This window comes from Crocodylus siamensis, chromosome 3 (genome assembly GCF_052110815.1).
Source record: "Crocodylus siamensis isolate JL-2025a chromosome 3, ASM5211081v1, whole genome shotgun sequence".
Classification (NCBI taxonomy): domain Eukaryota; kingdom Metazoa; phylum Chordata; order Crocodylia; family Crocodylidae; genus Crocodylus; species Crocodylus siamensis.
The window spans coordinates 91,849,329-91,861,958 of record NC_143397.1 but is presented as its reverse complement, the minus strand read 5'-3'; the positions used below and the strand labels follow the sequence as shown (position 1 = coordinate 91,861,958).

Genomic DNA, 12,630 nt, shown 5'->3' with positions numbered 1-12,630 from the left:
AAGCTCTCATATCTGCACACTTACAAAACTTGGAAACAGAATTTTCTAACCTATTTAAAAAACTTCCAAACGAAGAGTTTCAGTGGGTTTTGAACCCATTTGTTAAAAATATAAAAATGCAACGCCTTCCAAATAGTTTGCAAGAACAACTGATTGACACCAGGGAAGATGGACATTTACTAGCCGAATTTCAACAAAAACCTTTGCATAATTGGTGGATGGGACTGAAAAATGAGTATCATGATTTAGTAAGCACAGCCAACGATGCACTTCTTCCATTTGGATCTATGCATCTTTGTGAGGTATCTTTTTCAGCTGTGACAGCCATTAAAACCAAGTATCAAAATAAACTGAACTTAGAACCAGACCTTTGAATCACTGTATCACAAAGTGTTAAACCAAGATTTTCAAAAATAATGAAACATATTCAATCACATTGCTCTTTTAATAATATTATTATTAATAATATTTTTAGTGAGAGCAAAAAGGTTTTTTGTACCATTAATAAATAAAATAAAAAAATATTTTAAAAATGTTATTTCATCTTTATCTCCTTTTTAAATTTATATTGGGGGTGCGTGCTCAAAAATTTTTTACTGATAGGTGTGCGTGATCAAAAAAGTTTAGAGACCACTGGTGTAGAGAACTATTAACAGAACTATTAACTAGCTAAAGCCCCTCAAAATAAGGCGTATGTGGTATAAGTGCCTTTTGCTGGTCTCTGGACAGGGTTGAATTCAGTCTATGGAAAGTTTTGGACTGGGCCAGACTGCCCCAGGGACCAAAAGGAAGTAAGTTATTCGGGGGGGGGGGGGGGGGGGGGGTTTGAATTCTCCAATATTCTGGGTTGGATTCTGCAAGTTGCATTTTGCACCACTGATGGACTTGAACTGAATGTAGGCTAGCCATTATGCCCACTGATGCAAAGCTAGCAGAGGGAGTGTTCTTTCCTCTTATACCTGATGTCAACCCTGTCTCCAGAGTATAGGGGAGGTGGGAGGGAGCATGGCAGAAATGAGCTCTGTTATACTTGATTCAATGGTGGTATAATCCTTTATAGGCTTTTAGCCTTGGCAGAAATTAAAATGGTCACCTGCTTCTTTTACCTCTCTTGGTACTGGACATTCAGGTTTCAGTATTCAGTCATTCCTTATGTCTGCAACAGTCCACAAGATCTGAGCCATAACAAGGAAGTTAGGCCTCTCTGTCACCAATGAAAACACTTGTGATTCAATAATGAGCAAGCATTTTGCATGCTGCGTTCTTCCTGCTTGCAGAGATACTTGCAGCCTGGTAAATAATTATTTAGCTGATGCCTTATGACTAAGCATGACAGATTTTTACCACTCACAAATAATAAACAAAGTGTTTTATAGACTTCAACAGTAAGGAAAAAGACATACAGCACCACGCTTTGTCATTGTAACCAAGTAGGGAGATTTGAAGTAAGGTCTTGGCTCTTCTATACGCAGTATGACTTGAACTCTTTATGTCTCAGGTCTTGGTCTTGGTCTGTGAAAGGGCGATAGTAAGACTTAATTTCTCTCGCTCATTATTTGTATTTTCTATTTAGGTACTGGACTCTTCGGAACAGGGATGGTCTCTTACTGCGTATGTGCACAGCATGTAGCTCAACAGAGCTGTGATCTTGGCTGAAGATTTTAGGTTTTGTGAAAATTAAATGGCTTTTTAAAGACAGATTTTCATCAGAGGATCCTAGAGTACAATAAGAATATAAAAAACTCCTACAGCATCTTTGAGAGTTAGAAAATATTCTCTTTTTGCACATGGCAATGCAGAAGTACCCAGAAGTAAAAACTCTTTTCATAGTCTCATAGCAAGCTAGTGGAAGATGCTAGCCAATTGCAAACAGCTCCCAGGCAACAAACAGTTAATGCTCTTTGGGGCATGTAGTTTACTTGACTGCTGCACAATGATGCTTCAGTGTCTATTGGGACACTTCATTGATACTCTAATACAAATGATGACAGTCTTATACAGCACTATTAAGCAATACTAAAAAGTTAAAAATGTAAATTCTTCAGAATTATAACAAGATTGAGTGATCTGTCCTGCTTGATGCTCTCAACAAAAGACATCAGTTTAAATCTTTTTTTATTTTCACACTCAGAGGATTTACATAAAGTGACTCTTATATGAGGAACAGTGTATCAGTAGTACAATGGTTATACATTAGTGTGAAAAAGTGTACACAAGCACAGTAAAAAGTTCTGGAGATAAAGTGAAGTAATACATTTGACAGAATGGATTATTTCCAAGAGCCTATGTACAAATAAATATAGCCTTTGTACCATGTACAAACTTATATTCACACAGAGTACACTCATTCAGTTACAAGACAGTTTAATCCAGTGAATAATGAGTAAAACATATTTTAAAAAAACAAACCCAAAACTAAACAAAACAACTTTGTAATTATCTGGGGCTTCTTGAAGTGGTTTTCTATAACAAAAAAGGTGGGTTGTTTCTTGTCAATTTAAATGAGTAAAGTAGCTTTAGCTTCCCTTCCTCTAACGTCACGTCTACATGTACTTTTATACATGCCTAATCTTAATGTGCTATAAGGTCTTTTAGATGCATGTGCTAAGGAGAATTAATGTGGTGTGCAGACTGACTTGAGACTAACAGTCCCAAGTCAGTCAGGATACACAGAATTTAATGGGCCTTAGTGTGTCTACTAAAGCAGCTTTAGCTATTCAACCCTAAATTGGACACCTGCTTTTGCAGGTATCAAGTTTAGGCATGAATAGCTTAAAATTGCCATTTTAAAGGCACATTAAAGGCATGTATGTGTAGACCCATGCCCTTAATATGCCTTAAAAATGTCTAAAGCACCTTAAATTGGCATGTGTAGACGTGTCCTCAGTATAGGAAGCAAGAGTGTTATAACTGGTAAGTTTTTCAGCATGCCATTTTCAGAAAGATCATGTTGACAGACTTTCACTGAAAGTGTCAAAAATCTCACAAGACAGGATGAAAGCCAGATCCAAATACAGACTGACAGGCTTATTTCTAATTAAGACTCAGATTTCTACAACTTATTTCCCTTTAGCATACAACTGATTTAATTTTTTTAAAGTTGTATACATGTACTACACCTTGATTTCAGAAGTCCTCTTTTCAGTCACTGGAGCCAGTCTACACAATATCTGGTCTCTGTTGAACAGATATTTGCATTAGTTTAGTAATTTATTGTTTAATATATTTACATGTCTCAGCTCTAGACATTTTATAGTAACATAAAAAGATTGCTAGCAGAGAGCTCGAAGACTAATTTTAGATGTGACGAGAGGGTGGTAGAAACAGTTTGCAAGTGGGAAATGAAGACAAAACATAGGTCCCATAAATAAATATTCAGCTAATTTGTTGTGCCATAATATAGCAAACCAGCCACAAAACTATTTCACATAAAATGCTTCCGTTTTTAGTTTTTTAATGTAGTATTTAATACCGCTTCATTTTATTTATTTTTCTGTACCATCATATATTACTAGCCAATTGCTCATCAAGAATGATGGGGGCCAGGATGGAGTGCCACTGTTCTGCCTCTTGCAAGGAGTGGGGTTAGGGCTCGGCTTTGGAATCATGGCAACACTCCTCCCACTCGGAGCACTCTGATTGGCTGCTTCTGTCAGCCAATCAGAACGTGAATAAAGCATTACAGACAGACTTATGCTTTTATGATATTAGAATGTTCAATTTTACTTTTGTTTAAATTAGTAGAATGTAGAATGCTATTGTATGCTTTTACCAATAACCACAAACTGTGTAATTTTGTTATTATATAATATATAATGTTATTGTTAATTTTGTTGTGTCATTTTAGTGAAAGCTATAAACTATGACTGGTAATTTAAAACCCCCCACCTTATTACAAAAATAATATCTGGATGGAATATAACATGCCACCCAAATTTGAAAGTGAGCTTGCAAATCCTGAGTGACACAAATAACTCTTAATCATGTGAATCAGACTTGCAGGACTAGGACCCTGTAACTAGATAATTAAAAAAAAAAAGTAGCTTCTGCAATACTTATTTTTGATGGCAAATAAAAAAAGGAATTGTTAATTTTAATCAGATAGTCTGAGCCTTGATAATCTACACTGTTGTAAGAATGTCATAGAAGTAACTAAGGGCTTTGGCAGAGATTCTGTGGAATGCGATATAAAAATTATAGCATTATATAGGGTTTGTGTTGTTTCAGGCATGCATGACTGACTTGCCAGTAAATGGCTAGTGAGCAGGGGTGTGGACAGGAATCAGGACTCCAATTCTGCCCTGTGATGGGACGGGGGGAAGGGTAGCATGTGGAGGTGGACGAACCAGCATGTAGCCTGTGGCTTTCTTCCCTCCAAAGCCAACAGCAGGCCAGCCAGAGCAGAGGATGGGAGAAGAGAAATCTTGAAAAAACTGTTTGGAGTGGGGTGAGGGGAAGTAAAGAAAAAGAAGTGAAAAAATATTTTAGAAAATTGAAGGATTCAAATTTTGTATGCGTCTCAAGGAACTACAATTGGGCTGGAAGGGGGAATTGGGTTAGGGGCAGCAGGAGTTGTACTGGCTAGAATGGGGGAGCTGTCCTGGCCTGCGGGCTGGGATGCGGCAAAGTAGCCAAGGCACAAGGCTGAGAACCAGTGTACTGATTGCATTGCACAGAGCATGTACAAGAGCTGAGCTGAGAAAAAAAGGGAGCAGGGCAGGGAAATAGAGGCATAATGAAGCTTCCTCTGCTATGTGGCACCAGGTTAATTGAGCCCCTGCAGCTCCTTGTGAAGCATGGAGCCACTGGGCAGGGAAAGCATGCATCTGGAACAAGCGAGCTTCCCACTCCCACTTACACTATCTACCTTGAATAGAGCCCCAGTGGCTCCATGCTGAGCATGAAGCACGCAGTGAGACCATGTAACTGGGTCTCGGCTTTGGTCTACACGGTCTTTCCGTAATTAAGTGCTGAGAGGGCTGTTCTCAGGTGAAGGGACAGGGAAGACCACTACAGGTTTGCTGGGTGGGAAAGGGTAGAGTGGCTGGGACCTCTGCATCTAGCGGATGCTGAAGGAATTTAAGTAAGACGTTTCCCCAGAGCATGCATACAGTACCCTGGAACATCCTGGGCAAAATTAATCAAAGATAAACCTCAGCTGTAGTGGCATACCTTTGTAACATTGAGCGTTGTTGGTTGTAGCCATGTTGGTCTAAGGACATAGGCAGACAAGTTTTTTTGTGTAAGTGTGATCTCTTTTATTAGACCAGCTAAATAATTGGAAAAATTGTTCTTTACAAGCTTTCAAGGGTTTGTTTGTGCCTGAAAGCTTGCAAAGGGTGTTTGTGCTCCAAAGCTTCCAAAAAACAAACAATTTTTCCAACTACTGTATTTAGTTGGTTGGTCTAATAAAAGAGGTGACATTTACCCAAAAAACCTTAACTGCCTTTGTAACATTTAGACACTTACGAAAGTTTGACACCCGTCAACTAATGAATGCTCTCATTTCAAGTGCCCTTATGACATTTTTAAGGTAACTTGTGCCAAAGCCCTTAGTGCATAAAACTTGAAAACACAAGATGCTTATTGGACTGAGAACTCGTCTGGAGCTGATACTTCAGAAACAGTGAATCTACTGCATAATCAGGGAATTATGTTCTCAGAGAGAACCTGAGAATGCACTCACAGTATGAGTGCACAACTGAGTGCTGGCTGCAAAATAATGAACATAATTTTGTATGACTGTGCAGCAAATATTAAGAACTTGAGCAAATGCTGCCCTCTATTCATTGTCTTCAGTGAAGACATGTGTCCAACTGGGGGCAGACTGTGGTCCACTGTATTATACACTTGCTATTCTACGTATTTGAAGTAATTTTGTTAAATCAACACATTAACATTTTCTTTTATCAGAAAATAGGATAGTCTTGTATCTAAGTCGCTGTTAGCATTCGGACAACACATGATTCAACTGTATTTTACACTAAATGTTATATAGCATGTCATGGATTATGAAATTTTTGATTATAGGTGTTATTTAAAAACTCAGACATACTCTACTGGTTTTATTATGGCTTTACTTTGCATTAAGACTGTTATTTAACATAATATACTATAAAGTTCAATCTTTTTAAAACACATATTTTGTTTAATCTACTGGTTCTGTATATGATAGGGAGAATTTACAATAGGCTCACTTACATGTGTAATAGTTTTATCCATCCCTAAACACAACCTTTTTATTTTATAGTACATTTTGTATTGCATACTTAGTCTTCATGCACTTGAGTACAAGTGGGTCTAGCAATGGGCCTGCTAGAAGCTTTGCTGAGTCCTAGCAATGGGCCTGCTAAGAGCTTTGTCTGCCCTAGGACCCACTTGTTAGGACCCACGTGCTAGACCCACTTGTACTCAAGTGCATGAAGACTAGGTCTCATATATGGAATTAATGTTTTATGGCTACAGTGATTTGGTCTGAAACATTTTGGTAATCTGTGCCTTGTGTTTGTAAAGGGAATGATTAGGATTCCTCTAACGAGTAGGAACAACATTCGTCAAGCCCAAGAAAAACCTAGATTCTAGGGGTAAAGTCCATGCCATGTTAAAGTCCATTGTAAAACTCTCATTAACTTCAGCAGAGTCAGGATTTCAATTTAGGGTCAAAGCATCTGACTCATGCTCATTGGCTTCCACAAACTGACTAATTATGAAAGTTTAAGATTACTAGGCCAATGTTGAACTAGACAATATAGCAAGAGTGGATGCTCAAACCCACAAAGTAATTCAATCTTTATAGGATTATAGAGTTATACATAATTATCCGGTGGGATACAGAATGAGCAGGAAGAGATTTTTTTATGCTGAATTCCTTTCAAATTATCAATCTTTTTTCTTCAAGAGCTGTTGATATGCTCAAGTGATATATGTCTATCAATTTGTTTTATTTTTTGTCATTGAAAGAAGGAGCCTTCATTCCAAATTGTCAAGTGAGAATTCTACCCTTTTACACTCCCTTTGCAAAGGTGAAAAATCATAATTATTAACAAATATAAAAATAATCACTTTAATCTTGTTTTTGTCATGTTTCATTAACTATCTGACTTGTTTTTGTAATTATAAGGGATGACTTGATTATAACATTTTAATCCATTGAATAATCTTATTCTTTCTTCATTTCTTATTATTTCTGATGATTTACCTGATTAAACTGTGATCTAAAACACTGTTAGTCAAATAGTTTTGGCTTTTTTGCTGCATATTACAAATCAAAAAGCCTGTCCTCATTTACAGGGTTGTACTCAGCCTGGTGAGATGTGAGCAGTGGGATACCCCAGGGCTCGGTCCTCAGGCCTGCACTGTTAAACATCTTCATCAGCAACTTGGACGAGGGGATGGAAAGCACTCTGTCTTTGTTTGCTGGTGACACGAAGATGTGGGGCGAGGTGGACACACTTGAAAGGAGAGAGAGGCTGCAAATAGATTTAGACAGACTACAGAAGTGGGCAGATGAGAATAGGATGGGGTTCAACGTAGACAAATGCAGGGTGCTGCACCTTGGGAGAAGGAATCCACAGCATACATACAGGCTGGGGAGTTCCCTTCTTGAAAGCACAGAGGCAGAACAGGATCTTGGAGTCATTATTGACTCCAAGATGAACATAATCCGCCAATGCCAGACCGCAGCCAGCAAGGCCATCCATACTTTGTCATGCATCCAAAGCTGTTATTTTCAACCCACCCAAAAGGTGAGGGCTGGGGTTAAGGTGCTAACTTACCTTTCACCAGGATGGTCACTGGCCTGGCATTTCCTGGGGGCTCCTGCACCACTGAGAGCCCCACCAGGCCACCCACTCCTGGCAAGGTGCAGTTTTAGGTCATGCCCAGGACCAGGAGCCTCCAAGCCATCCCCTGCAACTCCTCCCTTACCTCCAGGATGATACTAGCAGCCTTGCAACCAGGCAATGTTGCTGCCTCTCCTGCCAGCAGGGGACTGATCAGGTTATAAAAGCAGCCAGGGATCTGGCTGGCAACTTGGCTCAGGCCCTTAAAGTGGCAGATACCTACAGTGCCCTGCCACAGTAAGCACCTGAATAATTTGTAGAAATGTACCTTATACTTCACAAGAAATCGTAGACAGTGAGATCAATCAACCAACCATGCAGTGTATACAGACAGGCAGTAAGACATAGACGGTCTGTCTGCACTTGGAGCTTCAGTAGACTGATAGAAAATGGTGTAGTTAAGTGTTGCCAGAATTGTATGTTCTTACAAACTGCATTTGCATGTTCACACATAACTTTCCCTCTCCCCATCACAGTACCACACTGTCAAACCACCCACCGCATAATTCAGTTGTGGTTGTTTCTACAGATCAGTACTTCTTGAAAGTAGCAAGTTGTTGCAGAACCTGAATAGCATTTTGCAAACAGGAACTCAGGTCTTTAGCAAGTGTAATCCAGTGCAGTTCCATTGAAACCAGTGGAGGCATGCACATTTTAGTTCTTTTATAAGCTGACCAATTGTACCACTCTTTTTAATACCTTCCAAGATGAATGTGTCAGTAGGGACAACCTAGCTCCGTCAAGTTTCCTGAAGAGCCACAACCAAGTTAGATACTTGAGGATAGCATGCAAATACAATGAAAATATACCAATCACTAGGCCTACACAGATCTTTCTTTGGTTTGTGCAACCACAGCACTGTTTTGCTTTGTGCCTTCTTGAATAGTTATTTTCTGTTCCCTACCCTAATTCCAACCCTTTACAGGTTGTAAGATTCTGAACTGCTACGGAATCTCCATAGCACACCAGAGCTCTAAGACTGCTGTCCCAGTTACAAGCACTGGTGTTTTTCTCTCCCCAGCGTGGTACATACTTTGAAGGTAGTTATACCAGTGAAATGCAGGGTATCTTTAATGCACTGAACTAAGATCAAACATTGGGCCTATATGTTTTAATATTTAAGTGTCAACCCAGAGAATCTGGATCTGAGTATATTTCAAATGACAGTATGCACTCACATGCTATCATCACTTTAAAGCTGCATCATGCTCATAAAATCTTGTACGTGCTCTTTTTTGTGATCAGCATCTCTTATCCCACCCTTCTAAGGAACACATTGCATACTGAAACCTCTGTATTGCTTTGAAAAAGCTACTTCAAAGGATTGGATGATGACCATGGGACAAATCAACCCTCATTTACACCTACAAATTTCTACTGAGGGCAGTGGCAGTTTCTTAGTGTAAATGAGCGCAGAATTTGGGCTCTAATACCTGTTTTCTCTTCAGATTGCCATTCTCTTCAGCAGCAGGCACTATCAGTATGTATATGCCTACTGAAAGGGGATACTGTTATATTTAAATTTATAGCACAGATGAGGATGATCAAGAAGGACTGATGGTTGTCGACTACAGATTAGGATATATCAGAGTAATGGTTGCCATTAAACAAAACACATGGCCAAATTTCTGCTTCTAATTAGCTAGGCTCCAACCCCACTAAAAAACCATGAGCAACACAGGTGTAGAAGTTGGTTCAGTATGTGATTTTTGTGCCTAGAATGTAATACTTTAGCACATAAGGACAGCAATTTTAATTTCTAATATTCTTGCTTTTCTTCATTAGCATTCCAGCTTTCATAATACGAACTTTTATTTTTAGTTACCTATATCTACATTTCAGTTACATATATATTTCTTACTGTTTGATCTACCATTGTTTTTTTGTTAATTGTTATGCTATTACCCAGTTATAGTTGCATACAAACATACATGCAAGGAATACAATGAAGGACAGAAGTTACGAATTAAATTAAAATGGCTTTGGTTGCAGAAAGGAAAGTATAACAACTGCATCCAAACAACTGACTAGACAAAATGTGCTGAGCCATCTGCTGTACAGTCCTGGGTATAGCACTTTCATAGTGGAAGTGATAAAAATGAGAAATAGCTTTAAAATGGGCACTTGCAGAAACTAGATACCAAATAAAATGACAGGATTCCTGTTTGCACGTCCATCTGCAACTCAGTTACGGGAGTTTTTTTGTTAGTTCCTCTTACCTTATTTCCCAAGGTTGTAGAGCAGATCCTCAGCTGATATAAATGATCACAGCTCTACAACACACCTATGATAATTTACAGTTATTGAACCTCTGCCCCAAATTATTAAAAAGTATGCTATTTTGTTGGACTTACACAACAAATAGTAGTGGAAAATGCATATAGGATCCACTTCAGTAACTAGACTGCTATCCAGCAGTTGCACCTAAATTCTAAGTGATTACACACAAGCAGATCCAGCCTTTTTTCTTATATGAAAAGGCAAACCTATAGTAGTAGTAGCATAAGAAAGGTAGTATCATTGCTTATAGTATTGCTACACTAGAAAAATAGTGAATTCACTCTGTAGTTTTCTGCTATCCTTGCATGCTGGCCTGATCCTAGAAGAGGCCACAAATCCCCAGTCTGGGATTTACCTGTGACAATCAGGAATGTCTGACCCAAGTAAAAATGCTCCAGGCTATAGTGCACCATTACACCAAGAGGCAGTTTTTGGAACCTGAAGGATTTTTGCAGTATTCTATCAGAACAGCATCTGTGCTATTCTAAGTGCATGTAAAGGCCAATGAAGTAGATGTCCAAAACATGAGCACACCAACCAAAAGGACAGCCCATTAGCCCATTTGGATCAAGTGATATGAAAATTATTTTCTTTCTGTTACTCATAAACATAGTTGGCTAATCACTTCCACAGATTTATCAGATAAATACTTGGATACCAGCATTCTTCTTACAAAAGTTTATCACTTTGTGTTTAGGTATATATAAATATAGAGAAAGAGAGGTACATGGAAACATATGGTATATGTAGAATATATAAGAGCTTTCACTGTTACGATACATGTACTGTACCTCCACCAGGGAGCAATGAGAGCTTCCTCCCACAAGCACAAAAGCCTTATGGCATCCGGCCTCGTATCTTCAAAGTAAATATCTCGTTCAGCAGTAGCTAATGCATCAGATGAATAAATCTTCAGCCTCTGTTACCCATTCCTTTCCTTTATAAAAAGGGTTATGGATCCATTGCTAATTGTCAGGGTAAACTCCATTTGCATCATTCTTATTTTTTTATTCAAGAAAATCAGCACTTCCCACTAGATGGAGATAGGACACAAGATCACTTTGTCCTCCAGAAGGACACTGACGATCAGGAACACGAAATAGAGTGCGAACATGAGCAAACCTAGGATTTTATTCATCCTCCACTTGCAGAAAGCAATGGAAAGAATGACAAAAATCAGCATGATGAAGAGGAGGACAATAGCACAGAACAAGCCATTGCTGCTAACAGTTACTGGAGCAAATTTGTTAATTATAGCATATATGAGCCATGGAAAAGGAAGTCTGTTGAGAAACAGAAAAAAAAGAAATTGGAAATGCTGTAGAGAAGCTGAAAATGTTAATGGAAATGCTCTGGAGACATTTCAAAACAAAGCCATTGATTTACACACAATGAAGCCCAACTGACTGACTAGTACAGGACCCAATAAGTAGGCATTTGCTAACTTAAAAAGAACAATTCTGTACTTGGCCGTGAGGGATGACTTGATCAGACAGTGTGACTATACTGTCAAGCTATGGAAAATCTGTCCTAACATAAAAAGTAGAGGGGGAAAACACTGTCTTGACTGAGGAATGTGGGCACTACCATAAAATAATAATAAAATTATTATTATTATTATTATTATGCCATCATCTGGAGGCATGGAGCAGCTGAGAAGGAAGGACATACATATAAGGGAGCTCTCCATTTCTCAAGTAGCCCTAGGTTTTCTTACCCCTCTCTCACTTTCCTATCCTTCTCTGTCATCACTCCCCACTACAGGATGCTCGCAGAGTGAGGCACCAGACTCACTTTATAGATAAGCAATCACATTATTTTGAAGGGGATATGAGGATGGAAAGACCCAGGGGACTCACTCTACACAGCCAGTGAAGCTTTCCTGCCTAGGTGACCAACAGCTTTCAGCTAGTAGATCGGTTCCTGACTGCATGGCTTCTTTAATTTATTCCTGGAGTTTGAACTAGACGACCCTATCCCCCTACATCTTCCCTTGAAGGCAATATCAGATCTAGACTGGCAAGAGGGAAGAACCTGCAATGCCAGTGAATGTTCTAGGGTTGTGACCTTCCCACACATCATCAGTGGTAGTTTTTGAGTCAATGCAACCTGGACTGAGTGAGAAAGCTGCTACCCTCAAGGTTTGGCCCTTAAAACTTCTGGATTTACAGTGAGAATGGAAACTTATGCAAAAACGGTTTGAACTTTGTCCGAACTACTGCTTAATTTCTGTTATTATGCTCGCTGTTACTGAATTTCCAACTGTGATGCTAAAACATCAGACAACATTACTCTGGAAGATGTCAAGTAAAAGTGAATATTTAAAGCACTGGATTGGGACGTAGCAGAGCTTTGAACATGTAACAAGAGAGACTAATCTGAAGCTCACATCATGTCACTGTATTGTCTCTAAATAACCCAATTAAATGGGAATAATTCATTGCAGCTTCTGTATTAACCATATGATAAATAGAGCTGAATTCTGCTGTTTTCATGCGTACAGCATTAC

General features: G+C 38.9%; 1 protein-coding gene across 3 annotated transcripts in view; it reads right to left on the bottom strand.

Annotated features, from left to right (window-relative positions):
- Positions 1-2,098: 2,098 nt before the first annotated feature.
- SLC24A2 (solute carrier family 24 member 2) overlaps positions 2,099-12,630 on the bottom strand; it is a 202,970-nt gene continuing 192,438 nt past the window's right edge. For all 3 annotated transcript variants that reach the window (XM_090038806.1, XM_090038804.1, XM_090038805.1), the window contains one exon: positions 2,099-11,404. In XM_090038806.1, the coding sequence (XP_089894932.1) occupies positions 11,155-11,404 (250 nt within the window). In that variant the 3' untranslated portion in view covers positions 2,099-11,154. The remainder of the gene's footprint in view (positions 11,405-12,630) is intronic.